We start from the raw sequence: 23,351 nt of genomic DNA, 5'->3' as shown, positions 1-23,351 counted from the left end.
GCGGGGGGGGGGCAGTTCATGAGAAGAAACAGATTTCCCTGAAATGTGCCCGATGTAGCAAAACATCTAAATGGAAACTGCTAATTTGCCTAATTGATTTAAATTAATGGAGAGATTGCGGGAGTGCTTCCTTCTCAGCGCAAGTTATAGAACTGTGTGCAGCTGGCTTGCAACCAGGTATGTGTGGCCTTGGAGTACTATTGTTCATTGGTTAACTGTTACAAGCTGTTTTGTTGCATTCCAACACTTTGCTGTAACAACTTGCATGCGCGCGCACACACACAGCCAAAGACACACAAGCTTGTTCCTAATACTGGCTCTCAAGATTTTGCCCCTGACAGGTCTCTGGCGAGATCTCCTGCAGAATTCCGCATGGTTCACAGGAGTTTTGCAACACGTTCCATCGAGGCAACTTACATAATGGAGAGTGACGAAAGTTTGTCTGCTTCTGCGTGGATAAAAATGGATGGCTTTTTAAGGAAAGGATTCAATAGATTTGATCAGCAGACTGATCTGTTTACGAAAGGTCTGGATTGTTTGGCAGGAATCAAATTTAATCTGGGGTTAAAGAATGACTGGGAGGGAAGGCAGAATGGTAGAAGCCGATCTCATCAGGACTAAGGGCCAAGCTACAAGTGACGAATGACACTTGAACGGCAAGTGAACAGACTCACGTGTATTCCTCCCTGTTCACTTGCGCTCCACTTGCGCTCCATTTGATCACTACGGCAAGTGAACAGACTCACGTGTATTCCTCCCTGTTCACTTGCACTCCACTTGTGCTCCATTTGATCACTACGGCAAGTGAACAGACTCACGTGTATTCCTCCCTGCTCACTTGCGCTCCACTTGCACTCCACTTGATCACTATGTTCACTTGCCATTTAGGTGTCCTTCGTTGCTTGTAGCTTGGCTCTCAGAAGCTAAGCAGGGTTGGTACTTGAATGGGAGACCACCAATGGAGACTCTGCAGAGGAAGGCACTGGCAAACCACCTCTGCTTCTCACTTGCCTTGAAAGCGCCTTGCTGGGGTCACCGGAACTCATTTGCAACATGATAGCACCAGTGAATGACCAGTGCGGCTGAGAGGGGAAGGTCCATGATACCATGTTGCAGCACAAGCATTGCTTGCCCACAGCCCCAGATTCATGCCCTAGGCAAACTTTTCTGCCCAAGTGTCAAATTACAATGTCTTCTTGTGAAGATGTTAGTGTGCTAGCAAAAAAAAAAAAGGTCGGGGGAGACATGAGTAGTCCCTGGCCAGACTGGCTTGGAGCAAGTGGAGCCTCATTTATGCTGCCAGCATCTCAGGGATTTGCCTTGTGCAGGGCTGAGAGGCAATGAAGGACGTAAGTAGGGTTCCCAGTTCCCTCCCAGTGGCAGGCAATCTCCTGGAGATCAGCAGGTGGTAGCAAACTGGCAGGCAACCTCGAGCAAGTGTGCAGCAGGCACACTTCCAGCAAGGCGCGATGACATCACTTCCTCAAGTGACATTGTACCAGTGGGAGGCATGTTCCTGTGCTTCACAGAGGCCAAATTTTTCCCCAAATGGGCTGAATTGGCCCTCTGTGAAGCAGGGGAGCATGCCCGCTGCCAGCACGATGACATCACTTCCCAGAAGTGCCAGTAAGTGCTAGGTCCCCCCTCCTGCAGGGAGGGTATAGGAACAAGGCAACCCTATAGTGCTGCCAGTGCCTGGATTGCTAGGTCAGAGATCTGACCCTGGGTGTCAAGCAAAATGGTCTCAGAGTATGCTACTATTGGCATGTATGTTGGGGGTTGCCTGCCACTGCCCTCCCCATTAAAGAAATTTAGCTAGATGTTGAAGAAGGCGATTTTCAGCCTAAAATCCTGAAGAGCCTTTCAGCCAGTGAAGACAATGCTGGTCTCGATGACACAAGAATCTGAGTCAGTAGAAGGTGACTTAGAGTTGCCAAGCATGGCCTGGCAACTGGTGGGAGTCTGGAGGGGGCAGGAACAGGAGAGGTACTGTTGTCCTCGGTGTGATATCACTTCCAAGGAAAACCCAGGTGCCATGCCTTTCTAGGAATTTCCAGAAACTCTATTGTTAAAATTATAGAGTTTCTAGTAGTTCCTAGAGAGAACTGATGTCACTTCCAGATTTCCCCCGGAAAAGAGATCATGTCATTGGCCTAATGGTGATTCCCCCTCCCTTTATTTTTCTCCTGCTGCTGCTTGAAGCATTGGTGGGAAGACAGAGTTTCCGATAGAAGGCCTCATGGCTGATCTGGTGTGCAGAAGTAGTGGGTGGGGAAAGAGTTAAGTGAATACACATAACTACTTGCCTCTCTGCTTCAAATGTGCCTCTCCCAAAGTTGGGAATTTCTTTCATATATTCACGTACTCTTTTCCTCCTCCATTTACTACTTTCATGCATGCCTAGGATTTTTATTTTTAATTCCACTCATAGCTTTCCCTATCCAATGAGATCAGGGCACACATTAATATGCTAATCATGAAATTTCCAGCCCCTTGGGGAGGGGAGGGTCTTCAGCTGGGTATAAAGCCATAGAGTCCATTCTCCAAAGCAGCTGTTTTATCCTGGAAGATTGATCTGTGTTGTCTGGGGACCAGTTGTAATTCCATGAGATCTCCAGGCCCTACCCAGGGTTTGGCAACTTTGCCTCCTTATTGTCCTTAACAGACATTCCATGGGGTGGCAGTCTCTGTCATGTCTTGGTTTAACTCAGTGCTGCAGGCGCAGCCCCTGTTATACCAAGGCAGAGGGATTTTTTTTCACCTTTTAAACTGTGGACCTATTTACACCAGTATAGTAGTTCTTTGGACAGGTAGCTGCTTTTATGGTTCTGTGACCTTGATTGGTCAGCATGTCCATAAGAATCCGTTGCCCAGCGCTGTTAATCTATCTTTTTTCCTAGGGACGAGGGAGAGGAATAACAACAACAACAAGAAGACCAATCAGGGACTCTCTGAGATGAAGGAATTTTATGCATACTAAAGCCCTAATGAATGAGTGTACTGTCTCTTTAAAACCTTCAAGAGTCTCTTTGAAACCGTGCCCCCTTTCCTGAAACATGGGCCAGATACTACATGGGGAAATGGTGCTTACAAAAGCCGTGAGGTGGCATGTCAAAGAGTATCTTGGATACTGTCACGGGCTGGGCCAGCCCCAGCAGGGTGGTTCAAGTCCAAACCTTAATGGCAGAGTCTGAGGGGAGTTCCAAGAGCAAAAGCCAGGTCAAACCGGTGGTCAGAGCACAAGATAATGCCAGGAGTGAGTCCAGAGTCCAAGAGCAAGGTCAGGTGCAATCCAAGGTCATTTACCGGTAGTGTCAGGTCCAAAAGCAGGCACAGGCACGGGCAAGGTTCACAGAACACGGAGTGGTTGCAGGCAATAGACACATTGCTTCCACGCCCGGCAGTTCCTCCAGACTGGCTCTTATAGCCAGGCGTGGTTTTCAGCCAGCTGCTGGGGCTCCATCCTGACACTACTCATCATCACTCTCCAGCAGCTGGCGTTGGCTCAAGAGGCGAGCACTGCGCCGTCTCTCCTGCAGTTCCAGTCTCTGGCGCTGCCTGCGGCGTTCCTTGGGCGTGGGTGAGCCTGGGGGGGTGGAGGCTCTTGGCTGCGCTGCACCTGTAGAAGTCCCTGGCTGAGCTTCCCCTGTGGTGTAGGGGCTAGAGGGTGCTGGTGTCTCAGCTGCTGGCTGCAAGCTCTGATCAGCCAGCAGCTGTTGCTCCTGATTGCTGGCTTCTGCTGAATCAGGGCTAGGGCTGGCTACACAGGGCTCCTCTTCTCCTGAGGAGTCCTGGCTGGCTACATGAGGCTCCTCTCCTCCAGAGGAGACCTCACTCTCAGACTGGGCCATGACACCATCCCCCCTCCCAAGGCCCCCCCTCCTCTGTGGTCCAGGCAGCCCCGGTTTCTGCGGATAGGCCTGATGGAATTGTCGGACTAGGCGGGGGGCATGGATGTTCACAGCAGGCTCCCAAGAGCGGTCCTCCGGCCCATACCCCTTCCAGTCCACCAAGTACTGTACTTGCCCCCGCCGGCGACGGGAGTCTAGAATCTGGGCAACCTCATATTCTTCGTGCCCCTCGATGGTAATTGGAGGCGGAGGGGGCGGTGGCCCGGGATGGTGCGGGTCTGGTGGTGAAGCTGGGACTAGAAGGGACCGGTGAAACACAGGATGGATTGGGAGGGTTGGTGGTAGTTGCAGGCGATAGGCCACAGGATTCACCTGGTCTGTGATTACGAAGGGTCCGAGGAACCGGGCATCCAGCTTTTTGGAGGGCCGTTGGCTGCGGATATGGCGGGTGGATAACCAGACCTGATCGCCCACGGACAGGGGAACACCAGGTTGCCGTTTCCGATCCGCAGCCTCCTTGTAGCTTTCCTTGGCAAGCTGGAGTTGCTCCCGTAACAGCTCATGCATGGATTGGAGTTCTTGGAGGTGATCATCAGCGGCTGGGATTCCCGACAAGGTTGCTGCGGTAGGGAAGAAACGAGGGTGGTGACCATAGTTTGCCATGAAGGGGGTCTGCTGGGTGGAGGAATGCACTGCATTATTATATGCAAACTCGGCCAAAGGCAGTAGAGCTAGCCAGTCATCCTGTTGATGGTTTGTGTAGCATCTCAGATACTGCTCCAGGGTCGCATTGATGCGCTCTGTCTGCCCGTCAGATTGGGGGTGGTGTGCTGAGGATAGGTGAACTTGGGTGCCAAGGAGGGAGTGCAGGGCCCGCCAGAACCGAGAGGTGAATTGAACTCCCCGATCAGAAATTATATGATCTGGACGTCCGTGGAGTCGAAAGACATGCTGAAGGTACAGGTGTGCTGTTTCCTGAGCAGTGGGGGGTCCAGAACAGGGAATGAAATGAGCCATCTTTGTGAACAAGTCCACCACCACTAGGATGCAGGTGTGGCCTTTGGAGCAGGGCAGGTCTGTAATGAAATCCATGGAAATAGTCCTCCATGGGCCAGTGGGTGTGGGGAGTGGATGCAAGAGACCAGAAGGTTTGCCGGGGACGTCTTTGGCCCGTCTACATGTTTCACAGGCTGCCACATACCGGGCCACATCCGATTGCACCCGGGGCCACCAGAAGTCACGGGTCAAGAGGTGGGTTGTCTTGTGGCGGCCGAAGTGCCCGGCAGGTCTAGAATCGTTGACCAGCTGCAGTACCTTTGTTCGTAATGAGCCTGGGGGTACATAAATCCGGCCTCGGTGGGTCAGTAGCCCCTCTTCCTCTGCAAATTCATCTGCCTGGGGCTGGGGAGACCCCCGGACGTTCTGGAGATATTTCTGGGCAACTGGGTCCAGTAACTGTTGAGTCTGTATCTCCTCCACCAGCCCCGGAGGGGGTTGCGTGGCGGCGAAAGTTTCTGGAGCCAGGATGGTCATTGGAGGTGGTTCCAGGTCGGGGGATGTGTTGTACTCCGGCTTCCGGGACAGAGCATCGGCCTTCTTATTCTGGGAGCTGGGAACGTAGGTGATCCTGAAATCAAAACGGGAGAAGAACAACGACCAGCGAATCTGTCTCTGGTTGAGGCGGCGGGCAGTTTGGAGGTGTTTAAGGTTCCGGTGGTCAGTGAGCACTTGGACTGGGTACCGAGCCCCCTCCAGATGATGCCGCCAAACCTCGAAGGCTGCCTTTATTGCCAGCAGCTCCCGCTCCCAGATGGTGTAGTTCCTTTCGGCGGGGGTCAGCTGGTGAGAGTAGTAAGCGCAAGGCTGTGGAGTGCTGGAGGGGGTTGCCCGTTGGGAGAGCACTGCTCCGATGGCGGTGCTGGAGGCATCTGCTTCGACTAGAAAGGGTAGCTGGGGATCCGGGTATCGCAGGACTGGTTGCGTGGTGAAGCGAGTCTTTAGGGTCAGGAATGCCTCGCTGGCTTCCGGTGTCCAACGGAAAGGTTCTCGAGGCCGGAGAAGTCGAGTGAGAGGGACGGCTATGGATGCAAACTGGGGGATGAATTGCCGGTAGTAATTGGCAAACCCCAGAAACCGCTGTACATCCTTCCGAGAACGGGGGGCTTGCCAAGTCTGTACAGCCTCGACTTTAGCTGGGTCCATTCGGATTCCGTGGGGTGATAATACATGGCCAAGGAATTCCACAGTAGGCCGGTGGAATGCACACTTTTCCAATTTGGCGAACAGGCCATGCTGCCGGAGTCTTTGCAGCACCGTGCGCACATGCCGAGTATGTTGCGACGCGTCACGTGAATAAATTAATATGTCATCCAGATAAACGATGACGAACTGATCCAGGATATCTCGAAAGATGTCGTTCATCAGTCTCTGGAACACAGCTGGTGCATTAGTCAGGCCAAAGGGCATTACCAGATACTCGTATTGCCCATATCTGGTACTGAAGGCGGTTTTCCATTCATCACCTTCCCGGATGCGCACTAGGTTGTAGGCTCCCCTGAGATCCAGCTTGGTGTAGATCTGGGCTCCTTTGACTTGCTCCAAGAGGTCAGGGATCAGAGGCAGCGGATACCGGTCTCGGATGGAGATTTTGTTCAGGGCCCGGTAATCATTACACAGCCGGAGTTCCCCGTTTTTCTTTTTAACGAAGAGGACTGGGGCAGAGGTAGGTGAGGTAGAGGGGCAGATGAACCCTCGCCGCAGGTTGGTGGTGAGAAAGTCCCGAAGTGCTGCCAACTCTGGCTCAGACAACGAGTACAGGCGTCCCACCGGCAGAGGGGCACCGGGAATCAAGTCAATGGTGCAGTCATATGGCCGATGAGGGGGGAGTTGGTCTGCTCCTTTTTCCTCGAACACATCTCTCAGATCCACGTATTCCTCTGGCAGTGCCGAAACCTCCAGTGCAGCGGCCACCATAGGCCTTGGGCACGGATTTTCATGTGGGCATGGTTCCCGGAAATGAAGGTCTAACTGGCCCCACCGAACAATCGGATCATGGCGGCAGAACCAGGAAAGTCCCAAGACCAGCGGAAACTGGGGAATGCCCACCACATCAAAACAGAGCCGCTCCTGGTGCCGCTGGATCTGCAACAGGAGGTCCTGGGTTTCCTCAACCACTGGCCCAGAACGCAGGGGCCGCCCATCGATGACCTCAACAACAGTGGGATTCTTCTTTGCCCGCAAGGGAATCTGGTGTTGTGCAGCAAACTTGGCGTCCATGAAGCAGCGGGAGGCCCCCGAGTCTATCATGGCATACACGAATAGCCAACGTCCATCAGGCAGGCACAACTTGACTGGCACGAGGAATGGTTCTGGGGGGTCATCGGAGGCACTGGCTGTTCCCACAAGTGGTTTAGGGTGCGCCGACTCCAGGCTTATGGCTAGGGTCCTTCTTTTGGCAGGGCAGCCATCAGCATAATGGCCCACCCCACCACAATACCAGCAGAGGTTGTGGTTTCGGCGCCTCTCCTTTTCCTCTGGGGGCAAGCGGTTACAAGGTACCCCCACTGGCGTGGGCTCAGCCGGCTTTTCAGGCAAGGACCAGGGTGGGGGTGGATGCCTTAGCGCACGCGCTTGTCTCCGGCTCTCCAGCCGTCCATCTATGTGGAGACATAGAAGAATGAGCGCTTGCAGTCCTCCTGGCCGTTCGGATCGGGCCACTTCATCCAACACTTCATCAGACAGCCCTTCCAGGTACTGGTCAACCAGGGCCGCTTCATTCCAGTCCAAGTCCTGTGCCAGTAACTGAAATTCGGTGGTATATTGGGCTACAGTCCCATCCCCCTGGGTGAGGGCACGGATCCTCTGGTTAGCTTTGATGGCTTTCAGGGGGTTAGCAAAGGCAGCAGTGATGTGAGCCACAAAGCTTGGAAAATCCCCTAGCAGAGGGGATTTGGCCAGTAACAAGGGTGTGGCCCATCTTGCTGCCTGCCCCTTTAACAGACTGAGGATGAAGCAGACTTTGACTTTATCCGTGGGGAAGTCTCTGGCCCGGAGTTCAATATATAGCTGGCATTGGGCGAGAAATGCTGGGAATTCCTCCACATCACCCTCAAAGCTGTCAGGAGGCTTCACTGGGCACTTTACAAGCAGAGGTGCAGCAGGTGCAGCAATCTGCTGCTGCAGAGTCACCAGTGCTTGAGTTAGTTGCAGTACCTGGTCCTGCAGCAGTGCCAGGCTCCCCGGGGTGGGCGTTGCCGCATCCATGCCGGGAAGTTTGGGTGGAAGCAATCTGTCACGGGCTGGGCCAGCCCCAGCAGGGTGGTTCAAGTCCAAACCTTAATGGCAGAGTCTGAGGGGAGTTCCAAGAGCAAAAGCCAGGTCAAACCGGTGGTCAGAGCACAAAATAACGCCAGGAGTGAGTCCAGAGTCCAAGAGCAAGGTCAGGTGCAATCCAAGGTCATTTACCGGTAGTGTCAGGTCCAAAAGCAGGCACAGGCACGGGCAAGGTTCACAGAACACGGAGTGGTTGCAGGCAATAGACACGTTGCTTCCACGCCCGGCAGTTCCTCCAGACTGGCTCTTATAGCCAGGCGTGGTTTTCAGCCAGCTGCTGGGGCTCCATCCTGACACTACTCATCATCACTCTCCAGCAGCTGGCGTTGGCTCAAGAGGCGAGCACTGCGCCGTCTCTCCTGCAGTTCCAGTCTCTGGCGCTGCCTGCGGCGTTCCTTGGGCGTGGGTGAGCCTGGGGGGGTGGAGGCTCTTGGCTGCGCTGCACCTGTAGAAGTCCCTGGCTGAGCTTCCCCTGTGGTGTAGGGGCTAGAGGGTGCTGGTGTCTCAGCTGCTGGCTGCAAGCTCTGATCAGCCAGCAGCTGTTGCTCCTGATTGCTGGCTTCTGCTGAATCAGGGCTAGGGCTGGCTACACAGGGCTCCTCTTCTCCTGAGGAGTCCTAGCTGGCTACACGAGGCTCCTCTCCTCCAGAGGAGACCTCACTCTCAGACTGGGCCATGACAGATACTCTTGGATACCAGGGTGTGCTTGGCAATTGGTGGGAGGGTGGGGGGGGGGGTTAGTGGAAGAAAAATAAGTAAAAATAAGGCTCCAGCCTAGTTCCTAGCATGTCACTTCTGAAAGTGACAATGGGTAGCTCTAGGAATTTCAGAACTCTGGTTTTACCATAGAATTTCCAGTGATTCCTAGAGCTACCCATTGTCACTTCTGAGTTACAGCTGGAAGTGATGGGCAGTGACTAGGCTAAAGCCTTGCTGTTATTTATTTTTCAGCAGAGGAAATTACCTGGAGATTGCCTGCTATAAGCAAATGATATGCCTACTGATGAAATTAGTTACCCAGAATTCAACATGAGGCCAAAGACCTCCTTGTTGTGTATTACTTTACTTTAGAAAATGAGTTCTTGAGTTAGGGGTTTGGGAAGTGCTGGATCAAACTGAGACTTTCAACAGTGCTCATACCCTTCCTAGTCTCATTGGATTAGGGGGTTTGGGGAAGGTGGGATTTCTGAGTTTGACATTAGGATTTTAGAGAAAACTTCAAAGGCATATTGCAGTGTGAGATTTTTGAATTTGAGTTCATTCAGCAATTCAGAACAGTAGAGCCCCCCGCCCCCGCCACCAGGGGTGAATAAAGACATAGGATTCTTATCTCACTACGGATGCTAATTGTCCGCATTACCTCCCCTGCTCTAATCAAGCTGATTATATTTTGCACTGAACCTTTACATCCTCACTCTTTTATTTGCAACACCTCTCCCACTTTCTGACTGGGATATAAGAGCTCAGGGATCTCCATTCCTACCTATATCTGATGAAGGAATCTTGATCAAAAGTGAAATTCAAAGACAAGAGGGTCAGGAAGGGAACTTCTACAAAGTTTCAGAATTTTGTTCTGCAGATGCTCAGAGAAACAGGCAACATCTTCCCAAACCTTGCACCTTTCCTGCTACAGCATCCTGTGATGTGTAACATAAAAAAAACCCTGTAAAGGCTGAATTTTAAAAAGGGTGGCATAGAGATATAACAGAAAACAACAAAATGAAATCCTTTTGGAAGAAAACAAGAGGAATCAAATGCTGTATCTAAAAAAGTGAATTTTGCAAAAAGAAATTCCACTCCTCATAACAATGCTAGTTAATTATAAATTGTTGCTAGTTGTGTTTTCTGGAAGCAATGTGGTAGACCACTAGCAAATCTTTGTAAAAGTTTTTTTCCTTGGACAAGTGCAAATATACAGTCCTGTCCTTCCCCTGATGCAAGCCATTAGCAGAACAGGGAGAAAACAGCAGCTTTACCTGATTCCCTTCATCGCTGCAGCTCCTTGCATTGTTGTCCATCTTGTTCAACCCCACTAGAGGTTTTCTAAAGCAGACAGCAGGCTGCTTGGAGAGGGTGAAAGCTGGGAAGGAACTGGCACCTTTCCTAAGAGGATTGGCTAAACAATCTGGGTCTTTTCAGATTAGAAACGATAAGAGGTTTATAAAATTATGGCTGGTGTGGGCGCGGTTGTTGCGATAAAGAGATATCAAGCAGGCCTTTAGGTATCAAGGTGGCCTTTAATTGGACTACTAGGATCAAATCCTGGGAAAGTTGATCTCTTCTCAGGAAGAGGAAGGGCCATAAAATGGCCAAGCGCCTAACCATTTGCTCAAACTGTTGTCCTGTGCTAGAGGAATGGCTGTTTTCTAACCTTTGATGGTCTAATAAAGCCAGAGCAACAAGTGAACAGGGAGCCACAGCAGGCATGGAGGGAGAGTTTCCCAACTCAGGATTTGGGGTCAGGGTGTACCCGCCCTCTCAGGAGAAGGGCTTAAAAAGATCTGTAGCCTATTTTGCGTGTGCGTTCATCAGACCAGACCATCTTAATTCCTAAGGCTCTTGCTTTAATGTCCCAGGAACTTTTTGGGATGTTGAGGTAACATCAGTGACCATGGTGGAACTCAGTGGGTTGCCTTCAGAGAAAATGGTCACATGGCTGGTGGCCCTGTCCCCTGATCTCCAGACAGAGGGGAGTTTCGATTGCCCTCCACGCCGCTGGAGCGGCATGGAGGGCGATCTAAACTCCCCTCTGTCTGGAGATCAGGGGGCGGGGCCACCAGCCATGTGACCATTTTCAAGAGGTTCCGGAACTCCGTTCCACCGCGTTCCAGCTGAAAAAAAGCCCTGTCAGTGACTCTCAAAAGAATTTAGCTAGAATGTTCTCTTCACGCCATGGTATTGCCTTCCTTCCACCTTCTGTGCTCTGCATTATATACTCTAGTACAATAAAGATCTTTCTTTGGTTAAGACCCAGTTGTGGCAAAGATTCCTCCCCATGTGCCTTGTCGCTTGTTTATTGCTGACACTATGTGCCACTTTCAGAGGCTTACTAGGTCCAAACTGCTGTTGAAAGGAAAGCCTGACAGAACAGTTTGGTGGTGGCAACCGAAGGAAGTATAGTCAAGGGGAGAGGGAAGTATAGGGGTTTGCCCACTCAGATGTGGCTAACACACACTCTCTCTCTCCCTGGCCCATCTACCTCAACAGTTAGTTTCACACCTTAAATTTTGAACAAGATTAAAGTTTAAAAAAAAAGTCCAGGAGAGTGATTGAGAGATGTCATGCACTTGATGACAGTTCTTCAGTTATTGCATATATAATACCATTATGAATGTTACAGCTGCATGATTTTGGTGCAACTGGGATGCGTCCTATCTGTCGCATGCTGATATATCACCTCAAGGGAGCATATGTGGTTTATCCACTAAAGTCCTGTGTTCCAGGCAGTCACCTGGATCATCTCTTTCTTAATTTGGCATTGCAGAGCCTTAGATGGTTGGCTACTGGCGAAACGTCTAGAATTATATGCAACTTATGCACACAAAGTGCAAGAACCAACCATTTGATAGAGATTTGAGTTGAGCTGTATCTCTTATTGTCACTTTCCTTGCATTCCTTGGGTGTAATTGATTGCAGCTGTTTCACTTTACTACTTTATTTGATTTCTTAGTTTTAAAAAAATATTCATCTGTGTAGATGGGAAAGATTTTATGAAACATTTTCTGTAACAAATCCAGGGACTTTTTTAAAAAATGCAACATGTAGTTAATTGAATAGTCTGTATCACATGGTATGAAATCGTCTCTTTCCAAACAAGTAAATTTAAAACGTTGTTGTCGTTCGTGTCCTTTGGTCATGTTTGATAGCGTACCGATTAGTGTCATTGCCATTTGTAGTGTATCTTTTCAGACGACATCAATTTGTAAGTGGTATTTTCTGACATTTTGCATGTCCCCAGTGTGTGATGCTGAATGGTTGCTTTTCCATATGCAAGGAATGGCGCTCTCCTTGGTATTTTACTTTGCTGCCCGATGGTGAACGTTTGTTAATTTTGCATTTATCCTCCCTTCTTTCAATAGAGAGCTTGATTTCATATCCATTTTCTTTGGTTATGAAGTGTCCCTCTCCACACATCATAACTCACTTTTATATTGGTTTCTATTGCACCTCATAATACGTTGAATTTCCTTCTCGCTCCAGCCATAACGAGTCTCACATCACATCAGTGTATAATAGTTTTTGGTTTGTAAAACGTTATTATCCCAGATTAACGAGTCTCTCATCACGTTTTACATTAGCTCTACTGGTTTCAGTTATGCATTGTAATTCAATGAATTCCTTGTTTAAATCATTGCATGATTTTTATTGCCTTCTCTTGCACACTGCAACATAATAGTGAGCTTTTATGTTTTATAAGATTTTTTTTTCAAAAAATGAATAATAATATTAGCTGTTGTGCTAAGGGCAGTGAAGTCCCCAAATCTAGCCCCATATCATGGTTGCTTGTTTCTGGTGTCTTCAAATCAGGATGCACTTTGTATTGGCGTTTAGAGTTTATTTCTGGGGTCTCCAACCTGCTGGAATTCTGACACATGGTGGTGGGCGCAACCACAAAATGGCTACCACAAGAGGCGGAGCTAACCACAAAATGGCTGCCACAGGAGGTGGAGCTAACCACAAAATGGCTGCCACAGGAGGCGGAGCTAACCACAAAATGGCTGCCACAGAAGCATCAAGGAGTGAATTCCAGTAGCAGTTAGCTGTGATTGACTTCTGTTGAAACCAATGGAACGTACATCAATAATCATAGGCCAAATCGCATTATTTTGCCGGGATTGTGTCTTATGTATTCTGATGTTACTTTTCTTGCATTATAATGAACTTACTGTTTTAAAGTATTTTCTTTCATACACACAAGTATTCATATTAAGCTAGCTAAGAAACCTTCATCAGGCAGCATCTTTCATTTTGTAGGCATTTAGCACGCTTATGCAAGAGGAAAAGGGAAGGATTCTTCTCCTGGCAAACCCCTTCACAAGATCCTTTCTCTCACGAGCCCAGCCATTTTTAACCTGCACTATTACTTATTGTAACAATGAAAGTTGGTGCTGAAGGGCTGTCAAGAGCTCCTTGTACATGTGTACAGTAGGCGAGATCCTGGCCAGATTTTGATAGGGACATAAATGAATGTTGAAATGTGAACAAAATTTAATGTAGTGATGTCATCAACTTCCTCCTGAAGTATAAAAATATATTTAAACTGGGAAGGTCTGGTGACTTTCATAGAAGTTGTAGTTAGGTGTATTAAGCATTTTAGCCCAATCTGTTAGTCAGGAGCAAGTCCCACTATATTTTTGGAATATCACACTATTATTTGCACAGATAAAAGTACTTTACGTAAAGCTATTGTCAGCACTGTACCAAAAACTCAAAACGAGATCTTGCATCGTGATATAATATGATAGAGAGGATACAATAAAACTTCACAAAAGTAGTTAACATTGGCACATAATGGGGCAGGTGGAGAAAAGGGGGATTAAAAACAACAACAACAACAACAACAACAACAAACCTAGAGAGAAAACTGGGCGGTGGGGGATAAAACACACACATTTACTTAAAGAGGAAGCCTAAGTGGGAGGTAAAGAAGTGGAATAAAAAATAAAGAGAGTGGGAGTCCCAAGGGGGAATCTCTCTCTCTCTCTCTCTCTCTCTCTCTCTCTCTCTCACACACACACACACACACACACACACACACACACACACACACACACACACACACACACACACACACAAAACACGGGAAACCCAAAGGCCTGGGAGAGGAGGGGGAATTTTTAAAACTACATAGGGAAAGACAGGAGGGAGGGGGTGAGAAATTAAAAACAACACAACACAAGTGGGGGGGGGGCGGGGGAGAAGTGAAGAAAGTGTCAGACCTGTGGCTAAATAACAACTGTAATCCAGACTACCTTCTGCAATCAGACAAGAGCCCGTTGTTTCCAAAAGGGATTTACTGAAAAAGCAATCATTATAGTCCACTGGCCCAGATGCAATATCTGGGTTGGTACACGTGTATTGTTACGAATGACAGGCAAAGCATGAGGTACAAAGTATCAGATTCCAGCAGACCCAACCTCCCCCCATAGTTCTCAAAACAATCTCTTTGAAGCTGAGAAAGCGAAAGTTTCCCAAGGCTGGAAAAGCGATAGCCAAAACAATCCTCTTCTGTGAGATAGCTGCTTGGAACATCGTGGCACCTGTGAACAAAGCACTTAGAATACTGAAAGATTTAATATGGAGCCTATTTGGTTACATACTCAGAAATAACATTCTAACCCTGACAGAAAGTATGAAAAGTGGGTTTCCTTTGGATTGTTCAGGAATCAGGACTAGGCAGCATTGCACTCTTCCCACTCTGCCAGCTCCCCTCCTCAACTGCTCTTCGCAACCCAAGCTCATTCAGAGCCAAACTACAAGTGACGCCTGACACTAGTTGGACACTTGTCAGCTTCCCTCAAGTTTTGATGGGAAATGTAGGCATCCTGGTCTTGCAGCTTGGCTCTACGACTGCTGTCCAATGGACTTTTCAACTGTCACTTGTCCAACATTCCGCCAAGCTGCCTACATTTCCCATCAAAATGTAGCCTGCCATTCAGGCCTTATGTTTTTAATCTATATTGGTGCACATCTATAATAAATACTCTCTAATATATATATATAAGAGCCCCGTGGTGCAGAGTGCTAAGCTGTAGTACTGCAGCCCAAGCTCTGCTCATGACCTGAGTTCGATCCTGGCAGAAGCCGGGTTCAAATAGGCGGGTCAAGGTTGACTCAGCCTTCCATCCTTCCGAGGTCGGTAAAATGAGTACCCAGTTTCCTGGGGGTAAAGTGTAGATGACTGGGGAAGGCAATGGCAAACCACCCCATAAAAAGGCTGCCAAGAAAATGTTGTGATGCGACAACCCCCCGTGGTCAGTAATGACTCGGTGCTTGCACAGGGGACCTTTACCTTTAATATATATATATTTAGGTTGTTACCTAACCCCTCTATTTTGTGACCTTGGGTCAGTCACAGCTCTCCGGAGCTCTCTCAGCCCCACCCACCTCACAGGGTGATTGCTGTTGTGGGGATAATGATAACATACTTTGTAAACTGCTCTGAGTGGGTCTTAAGTCATCCTGAAGGGAGGTATATAAATCAAATGTTGTTGTTGTTGTTGTTGTTGTTGTTGTTGTTGTTGTTATGTCATTATCACAAAATTCCAGCCCTAGACAAGCCTGTGGGGATGGACTGTGGCTCAGGAGATCACATAGTTTGCACGCTTAATGTCCAAATCCTTCAGTTCTTAACACTTCAAGTTGAAAGATCTCATGTAGCAGATCTGGGAAAGGTCTCTGCTTGAGACTCCAGAGAGCCGTTGCTAGACAGAGTACCCACTACTGAGTTAGATGGACCAAGATATGATTCTGTGTAAAGCACAAAATTCATAAACGTTCAGGTGAGCAATCAAATAGATAGTTAATGCTTGGCTATACATTGCATTGCTCATGGTGTGTTACTCCGGTGGAAGGCTTCCCACAGTGGCTCGTTTGTTCATTTGTTTGTTCGTTCATTATCCTGCCTTTTCTCCAAGGAGTTCAGAGCAGCATCGGTCCCTTGAAACAGTTCAGGCTGGAGAGACATGAAGCCCTTTCCATCTTTGCACTCTGAGAAAGGAAGAAGCTCTTATCAGATTCATCGTCAGCAATTCTGCTCTTTTCCACAGGGAAAGTGTGGTTATTGGTTGGTTGAGTTTTCTCCTCATGTAGAGTGAAATCCTACCTCAGGAGCCTTCCTCAATGTTACTGACTTTTTCCTTGGAGAAAGAGCCACCTAAGTTGACAGAAGTCTCCTTACACTGGAAGAAGGATTAAAACTCTCCTTAGTAGGGTGGTAGGATACAAGTTGATGTTCTGTCCTATGACTATTCTGTTCTAGTGTAACCTTTTTTGTATGGGTTCTATGGGGCTCATTTAGGAAGCAAACTTTCACACAAATGTAAGTTTAAAAAAATTCCCAAACCTTTTAACAATTAGTAAAAAAAAAATTCTTTTCTTTAACCAAATGCATAAGTGCAACCATACAAAAATTTTCAGACAACGATGTCTTTGAAATCACTCAAAGTAAAAAGTTCAACTTGTTGGATTCCACTAGTGACAGAGTCCTTTGCCACAATCCTTCCAATGTGAAGCAACTGGAACCCAGACTTCTGTCCTTTTCTTGCAAGAATGATATGATTCCAATAAAAATGCCAACTAATTATAACTAGAGATGGGCACGAACAGCAATATGAACAAAAAAAAGCCACAAACAGCCCAATCTGCTGTTCACGAACAAGCTGTTTGTGAGGCCCCATTCTAAACGAACAGGTGGTCGTTGCAAGCCTCATTCGTTGCTGTTCGTCAAGCCGGACAGTCTGGCACCTGCAATCAATTCCCTTGGCAACGTAGGCAGGGATTGTCTGAACTCTGTCTGAACTCCTGCTGTTGCCCTGGAAACCCTAATCGAAGCCCAATTTAGTTTGATAGGCAGGTCTTCCTTTCAAGTGTGGAACTCCAAATTTGTTACAAGGGAGCAAAGAGCAGGGGGGAGGGGGGCTCCCAGCTCTGGCTTAGTTTACAGACAGTGGAGAGGGAGACAGTTGGTGTTGGCATTGTGATAGAGAGAGTGCATTGGAGCTTGAATTTTCTTTGTGTGTGGTGGGATAAGGATCTACCCCTTCAAGTTTCAGGGCTGCTGCCAGGCTCTGGGCCAAGCTATTATTTATTATTGGTACCTTTCCTGCTGCCTGCTCAGGTAAGGTTTCTGGGAGTGGTGCGATAGGGATCTTGTTGTGGATGGCTGGAGGAGAGCCTGCTGGCCCCCATGAACAGCTAACCACAAACATGTTTGTGAACAGGGCCATGATCTTGGTTGTTCGTCAGTCCCTGTTTGTGGATGGCAACGAACAATGAACATCATGTTTGTTTGTTTTCTGTTCGTGCCCATCTCTAATTATAACACACATACACCATTTTAATTACTATTGTTCACATATAACGTGTTTCTGATTACCTTATTCAACGTGATATGAATATGCAAAGTGTTATCAAGCTCTCAGCAGCCAGCCTCTTCCTCAGCAGCCTGGCTCCAGATTCTAACTCTGCCCTACTGGGCTAAACCAAATTAGCTCATGGAACTTACACTAGCAGTTCAGGGGTGGAGAAGCAAGGGTGAGTTTGCACACAGGTGAATCTTGATAAAAACCCAAAGTATTGCTCCAGAGAATGCCTTATCGACTGAGACAATTCCATTTTCTGCTGTTGTAAGGGGTAGTTCTGTAGGGAAAGATAGCGTATTAGGCATAGTAGTCTGTTCAAGAAGGAAAGAAATTGTGCAACATATTAAGAAACTAAATAAGAATTGTGACTGAAGTGTCACATCCCAGGCATAGCTCTTGCTATGGCCTCTCACGCTTGAAGATTCGAATAATCCCAGCCGTGGCCTGAGTTCTGGATGGTGTTTCCTTTCTGCTCTCCCACCTTTCAGTCCTTTGTTGGCCACTCAGGTTGCTCACTGGGATTTCTGAGATAAATTTAACCATCCACTTTCTGTTTCAGCCTCAGCTTCGCTCTAGTTTTTACAAGCCACTGGGGAACATATGTCTGCAATTTGGCAGGCCACCAAGGCATCTGGATGCCACATTTCTGCTCAACGTGAACAGGAGATAGAGTGTGATAATAAGCTGTTCAGGGAGGGCACGCATGCCGCGAAAGCAATGTCTACATGGAAATGAGATTAGATGATTGGAAACAATGTAAATCAGTGAAGTTCTGAAACCAGACTCGTATATTGCAGCGCTGTGATGGATAGAGTGGAACCGGAGCCTCTCGAATCCTTCTCTTTGAAAACACGACTCGTCAGCGTACTTGCGGACTGACTTTCCAGGAACATTCCACAGATAATATCAATCTCTTCTTCCGCCTCCAGTTATTAGAACCCAAAGGAGTAGCATTGGCAAATAAATGTGTTACCTCAGCTTAGAAGTCATGGCGAAAGTGCTAACCCACACCATTTCGCAGTCTCGGAGGGCTAGGCCTCTTCTCCTTTCTTAGTTCCCCAAAGGAATGTGTCAGCACAATAAATATTAACTTTGCTGTTGTAGGAAAATAAAACCGTTTCCCCAAAATAAAGTTGATATGCTGTACAACACTGATTTTTTTTTTTAAAAAAAATGTGAAATCATATTTTAGATTGCTCTACAGCAGGGATCCCTAAACTTATGGAGACTTTGAGCAGTTTGGGCACCACCACAAAATGGGGTACTACATCTGATCACAAAATGTTGAGAGGTTCCAAGCTGAGCATCATCCTTTGATGGGGGCAGCTGTATCTAAATGGATGCTCTCCGTACAAACTCAAAAGTGGTGCCTCCTGGGTTCTTTTGAAGCACCTTCTGCTTCGGTTAGGGAGAAAGAAGTTAAAACTGGCTATTTGCTCTGGGGGGAAAGGAAGTAGGTGCCGCTTCTCCCCCACTGACCCTTCGGGAAGCCTGCATTCACTGCCAAAAGGAGTCCTGTCACCTGGCAGCTCAGGTAACCAACAAATGAGAGGCTTTGGGCAACATGAACCTCTGCATTATCCTGCACTTCCAGAGATACTTCTTGTGAGGGATGTCTTTGGAATAAGATAAGGGTTCTACCAAGGTTGTATTAAAATATTCTTGAGTGCCTTACTCCTTTAAAGTAATTAAGAAATCTGATTAAATGTGATCAGAATGTTAGTAAAGCCAGAATTGGTAGCAGTGATCTCTATTCACTAGAGTCCCCCCCCCCCCCCGATTGGACATTTTAAATTTGACTTGAAAACTGCACAATTTAGCAGAAAGACAGAGAACAAGGCCCTTTCTTTTAGTCTGGCTGGGCCACTTGGTATCTGGTCCTTCCCTTTTGGGAGTTCCTTATAGCCAAATATTTTTTCTTCAGCTCTGGAGATGGGTGGGAGTGAGACCCTTTTGATTGGGTCTGGCATGTCGAATGCACTCCCAAGGGGCTGGTGTAAAGATTGAATCATCATCATCATCATCATCATCATCATCATCATCATCATCATCATCATCATCATCATCATCATCATCAGTCCGCCTTTCTCACTGAGATCCAAGGCGGATCACACAGTACAAATGAGAAATACAACATAATCAACAGCTAGGACATTCACTAAGCAAAGTTCAATAATGAATAACAGTTAGGACATTGAGTGAAAGAGATACTTTAGGTTATGGTAGCAGAAAATTTGAAAACAAGCATAAAGCCGAAGCAGAGAGATGAAAACTTTCTGAAGCAAAGCATAACTAATTTACACGGCATGTTTAGCAACGTGGAAACTCCCAAGCAGGTGCATGTCTACATCAGCAGCTAGAACCCAACAGAGTAGCGTAGAGTCCCTGTCCCTGCCAATGCATCTCTCTGAGCTACTTCTTATGACACAGCCCTATAATCTGGGGAGAAAGCCCTTCTGAATAATTCAGTTTTGCATAGTTTGTGGAAAGACAGGCGAATGGGAGCTTTCCATGAAGTGGGGGCTACCACAGAGAAAGCACATGTGTGGGCAGCTGTTGATTTTCCTCAGCTGTATGGCTGTATTTGCAGAAGGCCTTGTCCACATGAGCAAAGCTGCTTCCACTGCTTCTTTATATCCAGTTTCCTCTCCCAAGTGTGGCATGGCGGGAGGAGGGGCTTCAGCCTTTTCTGTCACACCATTTTCCTGCGCTGAAATGGTTGTGTGCGGAAGGGGCCTGTTTGCCCCACTTTGGGTCTTCATGTGCCACAGTAAGTACACATGGAGGGGCATTTATTGCATGAATTTACATATCTTATGAATGGTCTCTGTACTTTTCTTGCTTGCATTTGAATTTTGCATAATTACATGTTACCTTGTACTTCCTGCTTTTCGTGATTATTGCGACTTTATAAGTTCAGTTGGCTTCTAGATTATTCTCAACCCTAACAGCTTTTAGCATCAACTGGCAAAGTCTTACAGATGTTTGACTTAACCAGGCATTTCCTTAAGTTAATCTCCTGAAACTGGGGTGTGATTGACCTGGAGACATGAGGTAAAAAGATAAAACATTGTATTCAGTCTTCGACAACATCATATTCTGTGAACTCTTCAACCTTAATGAGGTCAATAGTGCTGTCCCCCCATAATTTTTTCAAGTCTCCTCATATTGTTTTAAAAATTGCAAGCTATACCTTAAAGATGACGAGAGAAACTAAAATTAGAATATTATTAATTTGACAAAATTATACTTTCTTATTTTAAAATATTTTCTCCCTGGTGTCTTTACTGCTGTCTCATTACTTTCCTCCTAAAGGAAAATGCTTAATAAAGGGCAGGATTTTTTTCTTGGCTTCTGGTGGCTTGGCCAATACAACCGCCTCAAAGATTTTCAAACACAATACCAAGTACACAGGTTGTGTCTGATGTCCTCACCCTGTGTAACAATCAGACTTGAGTTGCATGTTCTCCTGCCTGAATTTCTGCATGTGGGACCCCCCGATTCAAATGTGGATTGTAAAAAGAAGGGGCTTCAGCCTTCTTCCTTACACTGTTTTCTCAATCTGAAATTGTTGTGGGGGGCGGGGGGAAACTATTTCCTCTATGGGGAAATCCATATGTATCTCTAGGAGTACATGGATTTCCCAAACAGACCAAGTAGCATCCCCGGGTTCCAGGTTTGCCGTGTTCCTGCCTGTGCAACAGGAAAGGAAAACCTTACCAGGAGGAATGTAATTGCACTACTCAACAATATAAGCAAAAAGAATCGTTCATCAAAGTTAAAGAGCCCAAGTGCTAATTTTCTAGAACCGTTCATATACAATGTATCATAGTACAAGCATACAATCTCAGTACATTCAACAAGGAATGAACACCACACAGTTCACCCCAATATATGACAATTCCAAGAGTGTCCAAAAGCTATCCAGCAGGTAAGGTAAAGATAGCCCCCTGTGCAAGCGCCGAGTCATTACTGACCCATGGGGGAAACGTTGCATCCCGACGTTTTCTTGGCAGACTTTTTACAGGGTGGTTTGCCATTGCCTTCCCCAATCGTCCTTTATAAATGTAGAAAATCTTGTATCCAGTTCTTAAATGCTGTCTCTTTAATTCTTTTCACAGATGTTCCAGTGGGCGGTGGCAAAATCTTCCAAGCCCAAACTGGGGCCGGCTATTAGATCACACAGATTTCGTCCAACAATGGACTTCCTCGGGGCCATGGGTCTAGTCCACAGTATCAGTTACCATTTCATTAAGAACTCATTCTTACAACCTGGAAAGCGGTGCTCGTATCTTCAGTCATGCGCCTTCAGTCATACGGGAGAGCCATCCTATTTTTGTTCTATGTTCCTGCTTGTGGCTGGAGATGCCCCACCATCAGGGCACTTCCCACTACCACTCAGCTGGGGAAATGAGGGGGCAATAGGCAGCATCCCAAAGTGCTGATGTCACTTCCCATGCATCCGGAAGTGATGTCTACATGTTTCTGGGAAAGCCTTCGTATATGGGCAAAACTCTATGGTTGAATCATGGCAACATGCTGATGTCAGTTCTGGGTCCATGGGGAGTGAAAACAGTACACTACTGGTGATGTCACAACCTTCACACATACTGCAATCCCAGTCTGAATCAGGCATGCAGCTCCTTGCTTTTTCTACCCTCTTCCGAGTCACTCTACATGAGACACCTCAGCTCGTGTTCGTCAAGCGTAAGGAGACACAATATTCGCTGGGAAGCATAGTTTAAAAAGAGCCAGTGGAGATCACTCCTCAAAGCGTTTGTTAATTTCATCTTTGCCTTGCAACCAGAGGGTAGCGAGGAATGGAAATGAGCTGGAGCTAACTTCCATAGCCAAGTTTGGACGTGGAGAGGTTATAATGAGCTGAAGTTTCCCTTCTGGCATTTCACAGCCCCTTCACACAGCGCCAGTGTACAGCAAAGCCTTTGCCCTGCCGCTGGCTCTGTCTTTTTAAACTAACCTTCCTGGCTACCATTGCATCTCCTGACACATGTTCTTCACGTGTTATATGTCTCATGTAGAGAGACGCTCAGTTCCTTCCTTTCCTGCTAACATTGTATCTGGTGCCTCTTTCCTATCTGCATCTTATTCTGGAAATAGTAACACAAGCAACTTTATTCCAGATGAGAGGAGCTGTCTTTGACTTACCCACATTTTGTCTTTGGAAACTGAAGAGAACCCACACCTCACATCTATTTCTTGGGAGGGGGGCAACCAGACCTAACCTGAGCACGCTGTAATGTGTAAATTGTATGTTGGGGGTCTATTTAACCCTCAATGCTGGATTAATAAAGTTTATGTTTTGTTTGGGTCTTTGTAGAAAGGCCAGGGACTGTTGTTATCATGAGGTGTAACTCAGGGGAAACTCCCATGGATTCATTTATAATCGTTAGAAGTAAAACCTAAATCAGACAAAGGAATGGGGAACCTCACAATCTAATTCTTTATAAGAAAAGTTGAGATGTTTCTCTCTAGTACGGTCAAATCCTTGTTTGATATAGAATGTGAAGAATGCATAGGGCACGATCCAGCCAAAATTAAGCATTTTTAAGCCTCATCGCTTTCAAAGCAAGTATAAAGTGCGTGCTTAAATTTCTCCTACTGAAATCCGCGGGACTTTTGTTGGAGGGCGCCCATGAAGTTTAATTTGTTCCTTTTGTTCTGAGATTGACATATGTTGCTGATTTTGGCAGCAAATAACAAGCATAAATAATACCAAGGGGGTGTGTGTGTGTGAAAAAGAATATACATCAAGAAATTGACATGTGGCTGCGTTTAGAAGTCATCTGTCCTGTGTGTTCATTTGTAGCCAATCTGTTGCAGTAATTACAGTCATACGGGCATCTTAAATTTCAGATCTTTGTACATTTTGATTATTTTATTCAGGACCTGCCTCTTGCCAAACACATTTTCTTTCCACTCATGCTGGAAATATCTCTTGATAATACTCCCAAATAATTTGCCAGTAACCAGAACTGATCTATTTAACTCATGTTTAGATAAGAATGGGGCATGGAGTGATTGACATGAGCGTGCTAATGGTGATTGATGTGAACTAGCCATGTCA

The 23,351-nt window shown here is 47.0% G+C and overlaps 1 protein-coding gene across 1 annotated transcript in view; it reads right to left on the bottom strand.

The window, feature by feature from the left end:
* The window catches only part of LOC129324030 (uncharacterized), a 181,011-nt gene that overhangs the window by 48,098 nt on the left and 109,562 nt on the right, over positions 1-23,351 (bottom strand). Inside the window, exons 2-4 of the mRNA XM_054970994.1 lie at positions 6,678-7,507; positions 5,946-6,635; positions 4,521-4,994 (exon numbers count right to left, since the gene is read on the bottom strand). Coding sequence (XP_054826969.1) covers positions 4,521-4,994; positions 5,946-6,635; positions 6,678-7,507 — 1,994 coding nt within the window. The remainder of the gene's footprint in view (positions 1-4,520; positions 4,995-5,945; positions 6,636-6,677; positions 7,508-23,351) is intronic.

Source organism: Eublepharis macularius, chromosome 1 (genome assembly GCF_028583425.1).
Source record: "Eublepharis macularius isolate TG4126 chromosome 1, MPM_Emac_v1.0, whole genome shotgun sequence".
Taxonomy (NCBI): domain Eukaryota; kingdom Metazoa; phylum Chordata; class Lepidosauria; order Squamata; family Eublepharidae; genus Eublepharis; species Eublepharis macularius.
This window is presented reverse-complemented; position numbering and strand designations above follow the sequence as displayed.